General features: G+C 33.0%; 1 protein-coding gene across 1 annotated transcript; it reads left to right on the top strand.

Moving 5' to 3' along the window:
* The first annotated feature begins 2,232 nt into the window (after window positions 1-2,232).
* On the top strand, window positions 2,233-7,063 carry LOC111386493 (inositol-tetrakisphosphate 1-kinase 3-like). The gene is given in 11 exon segments (XM_023010960.1): window positions 2,233-2,262; window positions 2,561-2,620; window positions 2,772-2,804; window positions 4,424-4,544; window positions 4,762-4,854; window positions 5,068-5,175; window positions 5,304-5,430; window positions 6,250-6,299; window positions 6,483-6,538; window positions 6,659-6,743; window positions 6,955-7,063. Coding segments are annotated over 11 exon segments (852 nt in total). The 3' UTR covers window positions 7,044-7,063.
* The last annotated feature ends 13,383 nt before the right edge of the window (window positions 7,064-20,446 follow it).

Here is a 20,446-nt window from a genome sequence, read left to right as displayed (position 1 = left end):
GCACCAAAATTTGGTGCGTGCTGTCGTAGGCACTCCAAATTAAACATACTCTTCTTAAAATTAATGTAGAAGTGGAAGTAAGAGTCGATCCCACGAAGAGTGTTTAGTTTATCTTTTATGTATTATTAACTAAAAAATGGGGGTTTTGATTTTGAAACAATTAATTATCAATAAAAATAACTAATAGCAACACAAATCAATGAATTAAATTAAATCAATTTAACGAACCTCAATCTAAGTCAACATCCACCATTGAAAATTTATAACTGGTCATTGATCTACTAATAATCATCAATTCACAATTTTAGCATTCATTGTGGAAAACAATTTCCCATTCGAAACGATTTCCTATTGCTCCTTAGTTTTAATTAATTAAAAACAAATGATCTAATTAATCCTAATTATCGAACAACCTCATACAAGCGTGAAAATTTGATTCAATAATTGTTTTATGAACTAGAAAAAATCAATGAATTAGATAACGCAATCACACGCGGTTGCATTTACCCTAGATAAATATTCTTTATAAGATTTAATAATTCTCAAAGCCGCAAATCACTAATCCTAGTTGCTTTACAAGTTAAATTAAACAAAAAATTACGTATTTGATATTTAATTTAACTATAGATTGTGGAGAATAATATACTAGTATATATTCTAGCAATTAAACACAACAACCATAAAAATGTATGCAGAAAAATATTTAATACTAAACATATTAATTAAACAATAAAAACCAAGTGTATCTCACAGTTATAATTGTTCCAAGGCTTTTGTCTTCTTCGATCAAGCAAAGAGAATTAGTTACACATCATAAATCTAGAGAAAATTAGGTTTGGGGGCGTTCTCTAAGTTTTGGACGAGATTTGGGGTATATATATCATGTACAAGATTTGTTTCCATGAGTTATTGAATGAAATTAGGAAACTAAAAATCACGTGTCGAAATATAACTATGCGACCGTATAGTTATAAGGTTGCAATCACATAGAATAATGGTTTTTATCTCTAAAGTTCCCTGGAGGTCACTATGCAACCGCATTGATTTTGAACTATGCAACCGAATGATTCAATTGTTTTCCCGTCGAATAGTTTTCAATATTTTGATCATAACTTTCTCTCTCAATTTTCGATTGAGGTGATTCAAAGTATGTTGGGAAGATAACTCAAAGATCTACAAATTTAATAGAGGTAGACTTTTCCAAATTCGGATGTTTACCATGCCAAAAATGGATCTTAAGTAGAGACTAAAAATCTCGAGCATTGCATTTTCACTTGAAAGTTGATACATCATAATACTTCGACTATATTTCACCTCTTTGACTTCTTTCTTGATCCATTTGACCTCCAACACTCTTGAATCTTCATTTCATTGCCCATCTCATCTATGAATTATTTTCAACTTGGTCCCTGATCTTTCACTTTTTTCCATTTTGATCTTTTTTCGCTATTTTCCTCCAAACTCCATATTTTCCATCCATTTACAACCTAAATCAAAATATAAGTGTACTGAGTAAATTTAGGTGTTAATTAATTACAAAAATGCAAGTATTAATAGATGAAAAATACAACATTTCATGTCTTATCAATAAAAGGATAGACATTCTATCCCTATCGAACTTTACGATAATTAACACTATGTCTAACTATTTTCAATATTTTGAATGTAATATAAGCTACAAAACTCATACAACTATTGCACATATAATCATAGAGAAAATTAAATCAATTTAAATCATTCAAAATTGAAAACGTGTTTTAAATGTTAAAAATAAATAAAATCAAGAGTTAAAAGTTCATGATACAAGTTTTATCGAAAATCCTAGCACAAAGTAGTTTAGCTTAGCATAATGCCGGAATTAAACAAATAAAAATAAAAGACCACTAAAAATTTACGGAATGTGGTTAATTTCCTCGTAATTGTTAATAGTTTATCGTCAAAAATGTGGCCATAATTCTTGCTGTTATCCTTAATTTCGTGTGTGTCTCGTCTTTTGGGCTTTAATACTATGTATTGCTATCATTTTTTCCCATGCGTACGCGTGTGTTTTCCTTCAATTTTCAGTACCTTTATGCATGTATATATTATCTCTAAGCAGTCATCGCCTTTGTTAATTGTGTTAGTTTGATGTCCTTTTTCAAGTAGTATTTTGTAAAAAGACATTATGAATTGATGTTCAATTATTCAAGTGTTACAATGAAACTATTATCTAAGGTTTGATGATCATATAGGATGTCACAAATTGTATATTCAATGATTTGGGTATAGTAAGACACAATTCGTGATATGATCAAAATATGTTGTTCACAATCATTACATGAAGTTGGACGCTTTATATTGATAAGATTGCATTGTTCTTATTAATATTTATCTAGATTTAGAAATAAGAACAATAATGTGTTTTTGATGCAATTGAACAGGACCGCATAGATAGTTTGTGAGCGCTGGGAATGAGACTCTACTCAATTATCAAACAAGTCACCTAAATTCTGAGCGAGTAATGTACCTTTGATTGCTAGTTCAAGTTTCTTAAGGTACCAATTAATGAAATCTTAATTAGAAGATTGATCAAAGTAGACCCCTTTCGGATCAAGGTCCCTTTGATGTTGTGTTACATAAGGTGAGCTTTGATCTTTGTTTCCCCACCGTTTCAATTTGCTAATGTAATTTTACAAGGATGGGAATGTAATCTACCTTTTAACTATTTAGCACATATTCAGGGCATGTTTTGTGTATCATTGCATCTCACAAAATTTCAATTGTTGATGTAGTTATCTGGAAAGGAATGGCAGTGTGTAATTGAGGTTAGTCCAAATGAACATCATCACTTCTCTATATTTATATTCTGAAAAACCATCTACAACTTAAAAGTTATAATTAGAATGAAACAATTATGGCTACTTAGGCTATCACACTTGATGATGTGGACTAGACACACTGTAAATGAATGATAGCAATCAACACTCCTTCAGCTAATAACTTATTGTCGTCTGATGTAAGTTGCGGAGTGCAGTGCTCTCACTGCAATCATGAAATATGACTTGATAATTGAGGTGGAAGCCTAGAGATTCCAGCAAAGTAGATGCTATCCTTCAAAGTACTCACGGTTTTATTCTTTCAATGGTTGTTTTATCCAGGGTTGTTCAGCCATTATATCAGCTTAAGTAGAGATTGCTAACCTAATTTCTGTTTTTAACTCAATGGTATTTTTGTTCGAAATTCTGTTGATTTTGTTACATTGTTATCTTTATTTTGTTATTCTCTTTTGCTTATGAATCATTGGCCACATTGGATAATTCACTCCATTGTGTTAAATTTCCAGTTCGAGTGACGGACTGATGTATAAGAATGAAAAACGATTGTTTGTTTAAAGAGTACTGCAGTTTTGAATTTTTAAATATTTGAAGTTATTATATTCATGTGCTTGCTTTCAGTCAATGCCTGATATTCCCATACAACCATGTATAGGAAACTAGAAAGGTCAATTCCAATGGCAAAAATTATAATAATATATTTTACTCAAGAGTGATCCTTGCTAGCTACTAATAGAGGACTTAGCTTTAAGAGGTATATAGGTATGTATTTTGCATTTCATTTTATTTTAATATTGAATCTATCATTCTCACCCCTCTGTTTTTCCCTGAACCGTACAAAATTTACACACTCAAATTTAGTTATTTTGGATATTTACTGTGCTCTTGTTTTCCTTTGTAGGTTCTTCTCTTACATTGTTTTCTTTATCATCTTTAATGAATTTGCAAGTTTAAATAACCACTTTTGGTAAGGATTCTAGGAATGTAGTTTGGATTAAATCACCATTCCTTTCTGCATTGATAAGGAAAATAATTTGTTTAGCGTTAAAAGTCCTTCCTGGTTTGCATGCTGATACAAAATTTAAGATGCATTCTGAAATAACTCTTCTTGATCTTCAGGATGTATTTGGTAACAAAATGGTGTCGTTATTTCCTAATTGATCTTGCCACGTATTTTTTCTTCTAATCAAAAAGTTCACCAGTAATAAAAACAATGCCTGCAAGATTTCATTTGGAATGCCTGATATCTTTAAATTTTTCATGACCACGTTTGTATTTTTTGTTTGATTTCATTTTGCATACATCAAGTGAAATGTTTGTGGATGAGATTTGCTTATTTCATTAATTTTTTTCATCAATTGATAAGTGTGCTTAGTGGTTGAGTGGTGTGTAGGCAGCCCTGCCATCAATTTTTCTGAATAGGTTGTCATGTTGACATAAGAGGGTGAATGCAAAAAATGTTTCTGACCTTCAAGTTTTGAAAGTGCAGATTTTCTTGTTCAGAATTTAAAACTCCTAACATGAATGGTTGCACTTTGCATCATGTTGCTATATAAACCTGTACTCTGAATTTCTTAAATTCCTTAACCTTTTATTACTGCTTTTTGAAGGACTACTGGCAGATGCATCCTGAAGTTACAGTTCTTGATCCTCCACATGCCATACAACAAGTGCACAGCCGACAGTCCATGTTACAAGATGTTACTGACCTGAACTTGTCTGATGCCTATGGTAAATTTCTTCAATTATATCAGGACGATGAATTTGAAAGTTGTTTTGCTGCTTGATGATTATGTATGCTCCTCTCCCTTGGAGATTGGTGCTATTTTAAAGGCAGCTTGAAAGCTTTTTGTTTCTGACTCGGTCAACAAATATGGCCAAGGAAGTTGTACTTGTCATACTTTTGTGGTGTTCAATAATGTGTTTTCAATGTTCATCTGTTGTGCAGGAAAGGTTGGTATTCCCAAACAGTTGGTTATCAAGAAAGATCCATCATCTATTCCTGACGAGGTGAGCAAGGCTGGACTGAGGTTACCCATTGGTACGTCGACATGCTATGCCGACAACTGTCAGTATGTCTGCAAAAATTAATCATATTGGATATGACTGAGCATTTAATTATACATTCATCATTATTATGTTGAAATTTCTCAACTAGTCGGTGAAATGTGATTGTTATGCTTCGTTTGGAGAAACGTGTCAATTAACTCTTCATTAAGATATTCACAGTGTCACTTACTTATTTTTGTTTCAGTAGCGAAGCCCTTGGTGGCAAAGTCACATGAGTTATCTCTAGCCCATGATGAATACTCCCTCCAGAAGCTAGAACCTCCACTTGTTTTGCAGGAATTTATTAATCATTGTATTGGACTTAATTCTTTTGGTATCATTGTCTTTTTTACTTGAGCGTAGAGAGTCAACTCATAAAAAGCCTTCAAAAAAATAAAATAAAATAAAATAAAATAAAATAATCCACTTACTTTCTTGTAGGAGGTGTCCTCTTTAAGGTGTATATTGTTGGGGAAGCGATTAAGGTGGTCCAGCGTTTCTCCTTACCTGATGTTAGTAATTGTGACATGTCAAAGAATGCTGGTGTATACCGCTTTCCAAGAGTATCCTGTGCGGCAGGCGCGGATCCAACACCTGGCGAGCACCCGCGGCCGCGCGTGCTGGATCCGCCAGTCGCCGGAGATTTTTTATTTTTATTTTTTTTGGACAATAGATTTAAATTATTACGTTATATTACTGATGATCCATTTTGTTCCTTAAAATCGTTGTAGCTTAGTGGGTTGGTACTTGAACGTTTATTTTTGAGAGCCTCGGGTTCGAATCCCTCCTAACGAAATTGTTGTGTATTATTCTTAAACTACAATTTTTACCAAAATTCAACAAGGTTGGGGACAAAAGGGACTTGAACCTGTGACTTTGTGCAAGGAATGTATTAAACTTGACCATTATGGTACTTCATTAATTGAGTTACTAAATTTACCAAAATAACATTTGTTAGGTTTAATTGAGTTGCAAATACATTTCCAAAGACTCAAATCCACACTCTTCCTTTGAATTATACAAACTTAATAATAATGTCATTTGATGAGTCATATTTATTCTTATACAGGAATTATATATGTTTAATTTAAACAAAATAATTGTTATATTTAAACTTTAGGCTTTGTTCGATTTCTATTTTTTTCAAAATACATTTTTTCTCTCTTCTTTTCATCCATACAATCTTCAATAAAATAATATTATACGCAAATTCAAAACTTTTTTTTTTATTTTTATTTTGAGCCACACATTTTTCATTAAATCACTATTCAAGAATACATTTTTTGCCAAAAATGGGTATTAAACGGACTCTTAAAATTTTATTGCGGCCTACGATAGATGATTAACGGTCCGCCCGTGCTGACTTAAACTCTTGGATTCGTCCCTGCTGTGCGGCTGCATTTGCTGATGAAGCAGACTTAGATCCATGTGTTGCTGGTGAGCACATCCTTTGAAATGTTCGTGGCTTGATTTGTCTTGGTGGAATGTGCTTCGTTTAACCTGTTAAACGGTTGTGAACGTTTATTATGATTTTCTGTTGTGAGGATGGGAGTGAGTAATTGCTGCCATACCATGCTCTGATACCGGCTCTTAATGTTAGTCTTAGCTTCTTCCCTGCAGAACTTCCTCCACAACCATTACTTGAGCGACTAGCAAGGGAACTACGTCGATGGCTGGTATTCTCATTTCCTTTTCGGATTTTGCAAAAACATTTATGGGCACACTGGCACTGTATCATTCTTTGATCATATTAGCTTTGCTCATAATTTTGTGTCTCACTGCATTATTCTTTGTAGGGACTTCGGCTGTTCAACTTAGATATAATTCGAGAGCATGGAGCTTGTGGCCGCTATTATGTCATAGATATCAATTATTTTCCTGGTATGTCATAAGCTCACTTTATGTATGTATTTACTGATAGACTGCTCTTGTAGTCTGAGAAGTTAAAATAACCACCACTGTGAGATCACACTTTTTTTTTTTTTATTAAATTGAAATCAGGAAATGAAACATCTTATTGGCATTGTTATTTTTTGGGAAGGATGAAAGGCTTACAAGGAGATCTTACTTCCCTTGTGTATATAATATGCAGGATTCGGGAAAATGCCAGAATATGAGCATATATTTACTGATTTTCTTCTGAGCCTGGTGCAGAGGGAATGTGTGGATAAACCTGTGTAGAATTTGACTTATAATAACATCCAACTACGTGCAGTAGGAATTCAATCTGCGACTCATGCAACTTTGCACATTAGAGGTCGAAGGCACCAGTTCCCATGTGCTCAACTCCAGGAATGCTCCAGTAGTAGTAGATTGTTTCAACTTTAGCAGATTTTTTTGGCGATCAAAGCCTCCTTAGGAGTGCCTTGTATATCTTTTGTTGATTAGTTTGTTTATTTCTATACTAATACAGAACTGATGTTCATATGCTAGTTAATTGATGGTACCCGTAAGGACGACCTTGGTGGCTTCTTGTACGGATTTGTTCTTTCATTTGCTATAGCTAGATTTTAGAAAATCAACTTTTTGTCACATATTTATGTGGGAATTGTCCCTCCATGATGTATAAAATTCTTAGTAGTTTTAGTCCATGGAAAATATTAGCACTCTATTGTCAACTCACCTTCGATGGACTTGGTATAAGTGATCCGAGAGGTTGGTTTTGAATTTTTATTTTGTGGAAATTACATAATTCCAGGTCCTTAAAGAGTACAATTCAAAAATCAAAAATCAAGTTTGATTAATAAAAAATTAGGTTTAATATAATATCTCCACCCAATTCAATTCCAGACCCCATTCATTTCTCCCATCAACTGTAAAACATTTCACCAGCACCATCTCTCTCTTCTGTCTTAGAGACTGACGATAAAACATTTCACCATCATCGTCTCTCCCTTCTCTCTTCGACATCGACAATCCAATCAAACTCTGTAATCGGTGACGAAGGAGGATGTGCCGACCAACGCTGCTGACATTGGGGATTGTTGATAGTTCTCAGCAGCATCGCTGGGTGAAGCTGATTCCAATGGCATCGCCTATGGCGAGTGACGATTGGTGCAAACAGTGACTCTGTAGATCCATCTTTTCTCCGTCGGACATCTCTTTCTCTTCATTCTCTCTTCCCCCATGCTTTTTGCAAATTCGCCTCTTCTCCGATGAGTGCGTGGTTGGCAACCCTACAACATTCCATGAGCGAGGATGTAGTCGCCATGACCAAGGACGAGTGCAGTTGCTACTGGTTCTGACCCTTTTTGTCGCTTCTGCCTGTGTTGCTAAGTGGGTGGTGTTGGTGAGGTTGTGGAGTGGTGTATTGTTGTGTGTTTTTGGTGGTGGTTTCTGGGTGTGGTTATGGTCCTTGTGGCTGTAATGGCTTTCCGCGGTGGTCAAGTTGGTGGCGGAGATGTTGGTTATGTTGGCGGTGGAGATGTTGATGAGGTGATGGGTTGGGTAGTGTTGGTGTGTTTGGTGGTCGTGGTGGTTCCCGACGGCAGTACAGGTGCTCGTGATGGCAATTGTGATGTGGGTGGTGATGTTGTGGCGTTGGTGGTGGTAGTGATAACGGGTAAGCGGGTCACAAGTGGTTGTTGTGACAGTGGCGGTGCGATAGTGTTGGTGATGGTAGTATGTGACTGATAAGTGCATTTTACACACTTATTCGGTCCACAAAATATGACTAATTGTTGATCAAAGCATTTGGATTATGGCTTAATTCTTTATAATTTTATTTTGTAGGACTATATTTATGAATATAACGAAATTCAAGAGAAAAGAACGAGGGGAAATCCAAAGTATGAAAACTAAATTGCAACATTTCAATAATTGACTCGGACCACAAAATGAAGATTAAAGGTGTTGTGGGTTCAATTGAATGCAATTAAAAGTCAAAAAGTTGAAAATGTAATAAATATGACTTGAAAGAATAAAGAATCGAATTCGGTGTTTAAAATGCAATATTCAGGAGTTTTCAAAATGAGCGACAGCCCAATTGTTTAGAGTGAGCAACTGTCCAATGTCAAAAAACAATTACTAAGTTGAGAACTTTAGCCCGAGCGACTGCTCAGGTTTTGCAAGGGCGACAATCACGATGAAAAATTTCTGATTTCTTGTTCTGATTGAAATTCTTATGGAAACAAATCTTTGGAGGTATTTTATAACCCTAGGGTCGTCCCTAAGGAGGGAGGACGCATTGGGAAGGAGAAAGACACATATTTGAGAGAATTTGGAGTCACAACAACAAAGAAAAACAAAAAGACCGATGAGATTTCACGCAATTAATTAATCGGGTGATGTTATTTCTTCAGGTTATTATGTAATTTGTAATTTTCTCCACGCTAGACTAGAAATTCTTGTACTAGGAGATTGATGAACCTTGTAATGTGATTTTTTTATTCCTTATTCTATATTTTTTTATATTAAAACATGTATTGAATATTTTGAATGGTTTATATACATTTAAGTTCTTCTATAATTATTGGGCTCGTAATTGCATTAGTTTGTTGATCTATTTCTTGCATTCGAGAGAAGGGGGATATGTTCGACAAGATATATGTCATCGTAGAGTCCGATAGGGGATAAAGATATACCGCTATACTTTGCATGAATCTTTATGTGCTCACAAAACTATATGCATTCTTATATATTTGCACCCATCATAAAGATATAGGCTAGTGGAATATGAGAGTAGGTTCAACTTTATTCGAGAGAGACTATTGGATAGATTTAGAAGCATTGATTCTTCATAATTTCAACGTGTTGTCAAATTATAGAACTAGGGTTAAATTGAGCATTTCTTGGGGATTCGTGATCCTAGTGCATTACATTGAATTCATCAATTTACGTTCCAAACATTCAATTTGCATTTTTAGTTCACCTAAGTGTCAGTTTGCATTTTAATTCATTCAAGTCATACACATTTCCATACCTAGTTAGGTTAGGGTTTAATTAAGTTATAAAGGCCTCGTTTGGTACTCATTTTTGTAAGAATGAAAATAAAAAATATAATCATTGCGAAATCCACACAAGAGATAGAAAGTCAAATATGATGACTTGATGTGATGAATAACGGTCATATTTTTCATTTTTTATGTTAAAGAATTGGTACCAAACGAGGGCAAAATCACTTTTGACAATCTTGTTTCGGTTAAGGCTAAATAAAATTAGGCTACTCAATCTTTATTACTTGTTGCAAACCGTACACTTGCGGAGCTTTAAATCGAAATATAATTTTCGTGAACAGAGACCCACTATTTGACATATGTGACCATCAATTTAGTTCTCTATGACCTACAGTTTAATTGTGACCTAAAAATTTGATAATCTGTGGCTAATTAATTTGAAAATCGATGACCAATAAATAAACTGTGACCTATAAATTTTTTGATTTGTGACCAATAAATAATTCGTGATCAATACCTATACATATGTGACCATTAATTGCAAAATTCTGATGTTTTGACCTATACATATGCCTCTGTGACAATTAATCTGTGATCGACAAATAAACTGTGACTTATAGTTTTTTGATTTGTGATTGATAAATAATTTGTGACCAATACCTATACTTATGTGACCATTAATTGCAAAATTGTGACATTATGACCTATACCTATGCATCTGTGATCATTAATTACAAAATTGTGACCTTAACACATTTAATTAATAAATTATTTTAATTAATTAATGAATACATGAATTTTGCATATTTTAAACTTTGAACTTGAAAATTAAATTGTACATACTTAAAGCCTTAGTTTTGAATTTTTCCCTTTTATTTTTATTAAACTTTGTGGGCTTTAATTAACAAGCAAACCTAGGGGGATTATATCTTTTAGTTAATTGAGATTTCTTGGCTCCTTTTAAGGGCAACTCAGTATCAAATTGGTGTAAAATGCAATATGTTTAGGACTACATAGAGTCTAGAGAGAGTGAGCCAGTATAATTTAAGATTTCTCTTGTTTCTCGTTATTCTCTCGCATGTTTATTATTTTTCTCTTCTGTCTGGTATACATTAGAGTTGAAATTTGAATGATTTCATTCATTAATATACAATTTACATAAGTGCTATTACGCTTGTATAAAGAAAAAATGATTTTTCTTAAGAGTATCTATTGTATTAATGCTTTGTATTTTAAATATTTGCTATCTATCTCTGATGGGGCTATAACTTCAGTTTTTGTGACTAAATTGATATGTCCAGTTAAATGGGATTAATGTCCCTACTTTTAAAATATTATGCTAATTAATAACGTTAGAATGCCATCTAGACCGCTAAGTGTTAAATAATATTACCCTTATTTTAAAGAGCATATTTTTTGAAAATAAAGAGTGTCGTGAAGAAATTTGTTTCTTCTTCTTCTTCTTCTTCTTTTTTCCACATAATCAATTATGATAATAATATTTTTTCTATTTTTACCTTAGTTTCGTCTATTTTATATTATTATTTTCCATGCATGTTTCTTTATAAACTAAAGTACATAAAAAAATTTGCAAAATATTGTATAAATGCATCAAAAGAATAATATAGAGAATAAATTTGGTTCACTAAATGTAGAAAGTCAAACTCGCTCTTCATTTTAACTTTTAAACACAGAGAGCTTGTTGAAATTGTCATAAATAAAGTCAGCTCCAGTTAATAAAAGTCTATTGGAATTGCTCTAAAACTAAAAGATACACTTTTTATAGGAAAATATGCTCTTAATACTAAGACAATTAGATGATCTAACTATATTGAGATTGAGTATTGCAAATTTTTTGGCATGTTTGGCTTCCTTAAAGACGCCTCAAGAAAAATTTAGGTAAGTTTTAAAATAAATATGCTTTAATTAGTTAAAATTTTGAAATTTAAGGCAATTATTTAAAGAATATGATAAGAATTGCTTACATAAAGTAATTTCTTTTATTGTAGAGACACTGTTCTTTCAAGTTTCTGACATGACAATGAAACATCCTAGGTACATGTATTTATTCCGGGCAAGAACTTGTTATGAAATGGTCTTCTTTTGGTATGAAATCGTTATCCTTTGTTTTTGGGGTTGAATTTGTTCGATTTTCTTCATTTAACATGTGAAATGTCGTCGAATTGTTACTTGATATAGTTTAATCGAATTGCAGGGACTTGAATGAAGGACCTTGTCCTCTGATGTTATGATAAATTACTTTAATTATAGAAGAATATGCTGTTAGAGAGTGTTAGTGTTCGAACATAAAGGTCGTCTCAGACTCGTCACAAATTAAGAAGAATAAAAGATGCAAGAATTACTTCAAATAGGATGGACTAAGAGATTGTCAAGTCAACTCGACCCATGGTTGTCGTCGCTCAAAAATATCATTATTGCAATTTTGAACACATGGCACCATCCCCATCTGGACGACCACTCCCAAAGCAACAAATGACACCTGTGACATTAGCATCGCATCCTCCACAGATCAAAAACAAGCAATGATTACCTAGGTGATAGGTAATCATACCCTATGTACCAACCACAACCTGAGTAGTATGATGACATACATGGTTGACCTCAGCCATAAATCGAAATCCTCAAATCTGGATTGTGGCATGCACTTTGAGGTCAATGTGGTAGCTAACGTGATATTGGATGACCAATTTGCTTCTTGTAAAGAACTATAAATGTGCAAATGGATCCCTCTGAGCTTAGTGAATTCTCTTTAATATACACTAACAAATTTTTGTCAATGAAAATTAGCCTTTGATTTCACTGAATTCCAGAAAATTACTCTACAAAATCATATTAAGTTGATCCAAATTTGTCGTGTCATTTTTAGTCATTAACATATAGGGAAAAATTGAAATATATATTTATGACCAACCTACACTATCAGAAGAGGCAGTGACAGGCTGGTGCCCGACCCCTCACATGGGGGTCGGGCCCACAATTTTTTGGCAATATTTTTTTTGCAGGGTCCACGGCACAGTGAGTGGTTGGGCATCATTTGGTCACCAACACCTTGGCCATCCGAATTTTTCCATATATATATATATTCTTCAACACTCAATAATGTGTTAAAAGCTGGTTTGAAGCTATAAATGTCCATTGGAAGAGAAAATTCAACGAGTTGAGCATTTCGCAGTTTCTTTTGATAACCGTTACTCCTTAATAGGAATGGGGTGCACTCTAGAAATGTAAAGTTTGCCTATCCAGATTGGAATGAAAGTTATTGTGGCCCTGAAACCACTTTAAAAAATAATAATAATAAAAATAAAAATAAAAATAAAAATAAAAATAAAAATAAAAAATTTACAATAAATAAATAATAATAAGATTTAGTGACAAAATATATTTGGTTGCTATAATACACTTTCACCTATCAAACGTGGGTTGGTAATCATTTTGATTGGTTTAAATGGGACTATTTTTTTATTCCCTGTTGTGACCAACAATTGGTTGCTGATTATAAATATTAGCAACCAAACACCATTTGGTCGATGATGAATAGGACAGGAAACAAGCCCGCATTTTGTTTTGTGCGAAAGACGAGTTTAGCAACCAATTTTTGTGTGGTCACTGAAGCTCTTGGTAGAAATAGATTATGTAGAGATCAACAATGGTCACTAACATGTTGTTTCAACAACCAAACATATAGTGGGAGTAAATCCACATTTTTTTTTCTGCATGTAGTTCTATTTTTAGCAATCGATCATCGGTTGCTAAAGGTAAGTTCATAGAATTTTTAGTTGGTGACATTTTTTGAATAATTAACTCGCAACCAGTCATTGGTTGTAACAAGTAAGTCTTAGCAACCATCAATGTGTTCGTGGTTGAAGGATTTCTTATGAAATTTTTTTAGCTAATGATTCTTTGAAGAATTTTGTTGGGAATCTACTTAACATGCGCGGCAAAAAATTAAAACAGATTTCGATTCCCACCAAGAATCACCTTTGTGTTTAGATAGAAATTGTGATAAGATTGTACCTTTTCTAGATTTGCAAACTTCTTTGCTATTCTTTTCGTTCCAACAATCTTAATTCGCCACCCACAGCTGTCCAATTGTCCAGTCTCCAACAGTGATCCACACAAAAAACAAGATTGCAGTTACCAGGGTTTTCTCCTCTTGTGCTAGCAAGAATAATTATTAAAAAAATATATGGACTGAAATCCCTAGCCATGTATTTATATAAACCCAAACGGGTCTGGCCTGGTCTAATCCAATATTTAATTAATCCATTTAATTAAATCTGGTCCATGAATTAATTAATCCAATTAATTAATTCGGGCCTATAAATAATCAAACCAATTAATTAAGTTATCCAGCAATTGTTAAATTAATTAATTGACAAATTGCAATCTTCCAATTCTCTTTTGTGTGCGACACATTAGATTCCCGATCACGATACCTAACGACGTGAAATATTATTTTGATCTAATCAAAATTGATAAATTAAAACACCTTTTTAATTTATCATCAATTCACACTCGCCGTCCCAGATTGACATCTAGCAATGTGTCAGGGCAATACATGTGACGGAAAATGTCATGTGATATGACAAAACCAAACTCGTTCGTTTACCGTGAAACTATAATCTCTCTGTCAATATGATCCGATCAATTACGAGATATGGAAGTGTGTCAATCTCGATTATCGATAATATTTTTCACTCCACTATTAAGTCAACATAAGTCGAAAACTCCTTTTCGACTTATGAGTACACCTTAACCAAAGATTTCATTATCGACTTAATTGAATGAAAACGCAGATCATAATCTTTTACTATCTAAGAGTGACGAATCATTTATTGGTCATTCACAACTTTCATATGATTATTGACATACCCGAACGATGTCGTATTAGCAGCCTTTGGCAGAGCAACATCCAACACCATCAAAGCATAACCGTCCTCATATAAGGTACTATGACGACCTCAAGTCAAAATGACCAATCCCACCACCGAAAATTAGAGATTAACCACTGACACTCAAATAGTTATCCATGTGGGGAGGGTCTCCAATGTTTTGTTCTATAACAAAACATCAACGTGTTCATTTAAGTATCACCTCAACTACTCACTTCATAAGTAAGAAATGCCACACGTGATGGTTTATCTGTAATAACGATATTCATATCTCGTTATTACTTACGACCACGAACGATTTAAGATTCAATCAGATGTAATTTGTATATCACAATCACAACTCCTTGTTATTAACAAATTACGAAGATCTGAATATACGGACTCTATTATTTATTTAATTGTCCATTAATTAAATAATAGATCTGTCATTAAATTTATATCCAAAGTTGATTGGACCTAGGGCATAATACTTACAAACTCCCACTTGCACTAGATCCAATCACTTATGTATCCAATATCATAAGTCTGCATGACGATCATGTTTATACTACGACAACTCTTTGTCAGTGGATCTGCAATATTGTTAAACGTGGGAAATTGTTCTTCTCTTTACGTCATTTCTATGTATTATCTCTCTGATGAGATTATACTGCCTTAATACATGTTTGGATCATTGATGAGACCTTAGTTCCTTCGCTTTCGCAATCGTTCTATTGTTATCACAATACAATGACATGTAATCAACAATACCAGGAACTACTCCAAAATCATTTATGAATATCATGATCCATATTGCAACTCTTTGCTACTTCTAAAGTAATTATGTATTAAGTTTCTACTATTGAATCAACGGTCGCTTTACATTTGGAACCTTTTCAACATACCGCTTAAGAGTAAACCAGTTTCTCCATATGAAATCTTCTCAAGATTTCATCTATGTAAATTGGGATGAGTTAAGCAATCTTCTAGATCTACCTCTATAGATCAAGTTGTTTCTCCCATATCGTTCATGAATAAATTCTTTAACAACCATTATTTCAACGATTGAAACATAGGGATGTCGTTTTCTATAATATTAGGAATACGACAATGCTCCCACTATCTTCTTGTAAATACATAATTCGTCTTCAAATTTGATAAAATCAAACATTTGGACCTTTTCATCAAATCGAAGATTTCAGTTCCATAGAGACTTATCTCAACCTATAGTCACGATATGCAACTATTGCAAGTAAAACCCGAATGGACTTTAGCAAGGCCACAGGAGAAAGGTTTCACCAAGGTTAACACTTAACCTTTATTTCTAGCCTTGCTTTGTATATATAGATATTCTCATCCATATTGTCATTTTCCTTGTAAACTATTTACAAAAACTTATGGGTTTTATTCCATCAGGAGGCTTGACCAAGGTCCAAACCTTGTTCACATACATCGAGTTCATCTCGAGTTTCACGGCCTCTTGCTGTCTCTTTTAAATTAACACCTGACTTTTTTTTGTGCAACTAGCAGGTTCATTGTCCTCGATCAGTAATACCTGATTAGTAATCATGGATTCACGCTTTCTTGAAGGTCGAATGATCCTACTAAATTCACATAGAGCTGATATGTCCTCATGAGTCTTTACTTCCTGATCAAGAGTATGTCCCATATTAGATATGGGATCAAACTCGAATTTATCTACTTGGTTAACTATATCTGTGGACTCTTGAATTCTTTCAAGTTCTATTTTGCTCCCACTATCCTCCCCTAGAGTAAACATTTTCTCTAAGAAGATGACATGTTGTGACACGAAGACTTTCTTCATGATAATAGAATTTATATTCAAATATCTCCTTTGAATATCCCCACAAATACGTATTTATTAGATTTTGTATCAAACTTATCCGATTCAAGTCGCTTCAAATAAGCGTCATTGCCCTAAGCTTTCATATAAGATAAAATGGGAATATTGTCTTTCCATAACTCGTATGGAGTTCTGTTAACCAATTTAGATGGGACATGATTTAGTGTGTTGCACACTGCAATCAATGCATGACCCCAAAACAATTTTGAAAAATTTGCATAACTTGTTATTAATCGCATTATATCTAATAGTTAACGATTCCTCTTTTTCGATACACCACTATGCTGCAGTGTATGTGGAGAAATCTACTGCAAGAGAATCTCATTCTCTCTTAGATAATCTAGATTTTATCATTAAGATACTCTCACTTGATCGAATCTTAATGTGAGGGTATCTTTACATATTTGTTTCTCTACTTCTAGTTTGAATCCCTTGAACTTTTCAAGAGTTTCATGTTTGAATTTTCATTAAGTATACATGATCATTGATGAAATGTGAGAAACATTACCTGAAATTAATTGACACGAGTCCATATGCATCACTATGTATTATACTAGTAATTATGCTGACTTTTCTTCTTTCCAAGTAAAAGGAGATTGTGTCATACATGCATAATTTGTACTTGTCAAAATCAAATAATCCCAAGTATACATCTCTATGTAATTTTTGGAATTGCTTTTCATCTATAAGACAAAGTCCGCCATGCTAGATTTAGGTAATAATTAGATTATCGTATTTATGCCTTATAATTTCTATACTCATTATAGAATCCTTAGTGTTAAAGAATATAAACGTCGTTTTGTAATTAACCATAGCTATTAGGATCTTTATCAAGATAAACAAGAACAACAATTGTCCTTAATATTAAAATAGTTCATGTCTAAACATGAAATTCATTTTAATGTTCCAGCTATGGTGGCTACAAAGCGGCATTTCTCTAATTCTAACACTAAACCAAAAGGCAATGGCAAGAAGTATGCTCCTACAGGCAATGCAGTAACAGTTGGTCATCTTCAACATGTAGATTAACTTCTCCCACTTGCAGTGGTCTAGTTCCATTTAGTTTATCCATATTTGTATAGATATGAGATCCACATCTGGTATCTAATACCAGAGAAGTTAATGAAATACACATAAGCCTTGCAATATTCCTTTCAATGACCTTTCACTCTATAATGAAATCAAAGGTCATTAGATTTGGTATTGGCCTTCGCTTAGACTGTCTTAACCATATTGGGTGCTTTCTCAAAGTCCCTTTAGACTTCCTCTTAATTTCCTTAGAGGAATCAATGGCTTGCCCACTTCTAACTTTGTATTGGGCATAACGGTCCTAAGCATGTTAAGCAACTTAATGAGTATGTATTCGAGCTTATTCATATCATAATTCATAATTAGTATGAATAACTCTATGACAGAGATTGAAGAGCTAAGTCAATACTTAGTTCCTAGTTAATGATTGAACTCAATGGAGATACTTCTCATGTCAATCATCTTCAGTACATGAGGATTGACTGAAGATTCTTTTGTCACTTTACATCAGGATAGTTGTTTGAAAGTCTTATATCCTTCCACACATGATTATTATCATACAACTCTTTGTAATGAAGAATTATGTGTTAACATCTATACTCTAAGTTGCTTTTGTAACTCAGGTGACATAGTTGCAAGTATCACATACGTTGCAGTACTATTGTCATCACTGCGTTCATTATAGTAACCATTTCTTCCTTAATTGAGTCATCACCAGGTGTCTCTGGAAAATGGCTACTTAAGGATAACCAACTTTCTCATGCTTGAGAATAATTCTTAAATTGTAGTGTCAATCAAGAAAATTTAATTTGGTTGTTGGCATCCAATAGGCCTCTCAAATACACATGGTTACCTACGATTCAATAAATATAAATGATGAAAAGAAAGAGAATAATATACAAAATGCATCAATTAATTTAACATGGACTTTTATTAAAATAATTATGCTCCCACTGTTTAATTCAAATTTATGACCATCTCACATAAATTTATGGAGTCCATGCTCGACTCCCAGTAAATTAGGATCCCATTTGTTATACTAAGCCTTGAGTGTACTCAACAAGTCTTAATATAACATTTGGGTAGATACTATTATCAATTTGTATCTCCATACAACTTTCAGATCATTAAGCTAACAACTCTTTGTCTTCACACATCTTATGTGTTGGCTTAACATGCCTCTAAAATTTATCTCTTTGAGTGTACCAACAAAAAATAAATTTTAATTAAGTCAAACTCATCATTCAGAAATATCAAATATTTAATAGTGTCAAATATATCCCTAATAGACCAACCTTGAGTGTATTCAACAAGTTGAGACGATTTGAAAATCTGATTTTTCACTATAATGACAGAAGGCGATTATAAGTGTGACTTAATATTTTATGGAGGGATTTTGCATTCAAAGGTCTCATCGTAACAATATATATTTTATTAAACATCTACCATGGAAATAAATATATATAACATAATATAATAGTGTGGACGATTATGGACTTTACTATCTAGTCTTCCGGAGCCATAAGGAAGACTAATTGGTCAATTCCTAAGGGGTATTACATTGATCAATATCAATTCACCATCTCCATGGTCTCCTCCTCTTCTTGTTTCTTCAATTAGTCCAGTTGCAACATGTATCATATACTAATTGACACGCATGCCTAAATGAAATTGGACTAGCAGGCCCATAGCAACAATAATAATAACGGACTCGCAAGTCCAAAATGATCAAGAGCTCGCAGACACAAAATAATAACAATAATACCGAGCTCGCAGGCCCACAAAACAACAAAAACAAAAATCAACAATACAACACATCCATATGGTCGAATCCATAATCATCCACTAACAATACATACATCAAATAAATGTATGTATATATAATATCTAATATTATATCCTAATATGTTTCAAGTTTCTAGTAATTAAGATCGTCTAAACTCTTTTAGACTTATGGATCGGAACGATTAATAATTAATTAATCATATTAATCAATTATTTAATTAGCAGGCATGTTTAATTAAAATTAAATTTTAATTAAATACCGAATTAGAGTCCAACTCTAATTTAACAATTATAGGGCGAGATAATTTAATTAAAATTTGATTTTAATTAAATATCAAATTAGAGTCAAACTCTACTTTCAAAATTTAAGGCGGTTAAATTTAATTAAAATCAAATTTTAATTAGATAACAAAATTGGAGTCCAACTCTAATTCCGAGATCTTAGGGCGAACATGTTTAATTAAAATCAAATTTTAATTAAACACAAATTGGAGTCTAACTCTAATCATAAATAAAATTTTAGGGCAACACAATTTAATTGAAATCAAATTTTAATTAAATGTCAGATTAGAATCCAATTCTAATTTCAAAAATATAATCGGTTGAATAATTAATTAAAATCAAATTTTAATTAAGTATTAAATTAAAGTCAAACTCTAATTTAAATTGAATTAATATTTTAATCTAAGGATAACACTCCTAAATAAAATAAAAATTCAATTGGGTCAAAGTTTAATATTTAAGTTAAAATCATATTTTAACGAAAATATAAAAATCTTCATTTTTGAATAAAATTTTACTTTGGGTCAAAATTAAAATTATGGGTTGAACCCAATTAAAAATGATTTTAAAACCATTTCAAAATTCAAATTCAAAATCATTTTGAAAACTTTGAAATTTGACCCATTCACAAATTATCAATAGGGCCCTCGAGATTTGAAAATTTGCACAACGCCCTTTATTCAAAATTTGCACAATAACCCCTTATCCTGTAATTGCAGAATAGGTCCCAAATTGCAGCTGAACCGCCCGCCTCCATTCGCCCAAAATGACTGTAAACCCTAGAAACAATTTTTTTCTTTTTGTTTAGTTCTCCCCCCCCCCCCCCCCCCCCCCCCC

This window comes from Olea europaea, unplaced genomic scaffold (assembly GCF_002742605.1).
Source record: "Olea europaea var. sylvestris unplaced genomic scaffold, O_europaea_v1 scaffold358, whole genome shotgun sequence".
Lineage (NCBI taxonomy): Eukaryota > Viridiplantae > Streptophyta > Magnoliopsida > Lamiales > Oleaceae > Olea > Olea europaea.
This window is presented reverse-complemented; position numbering and strand designations above follow the sequence as displayed.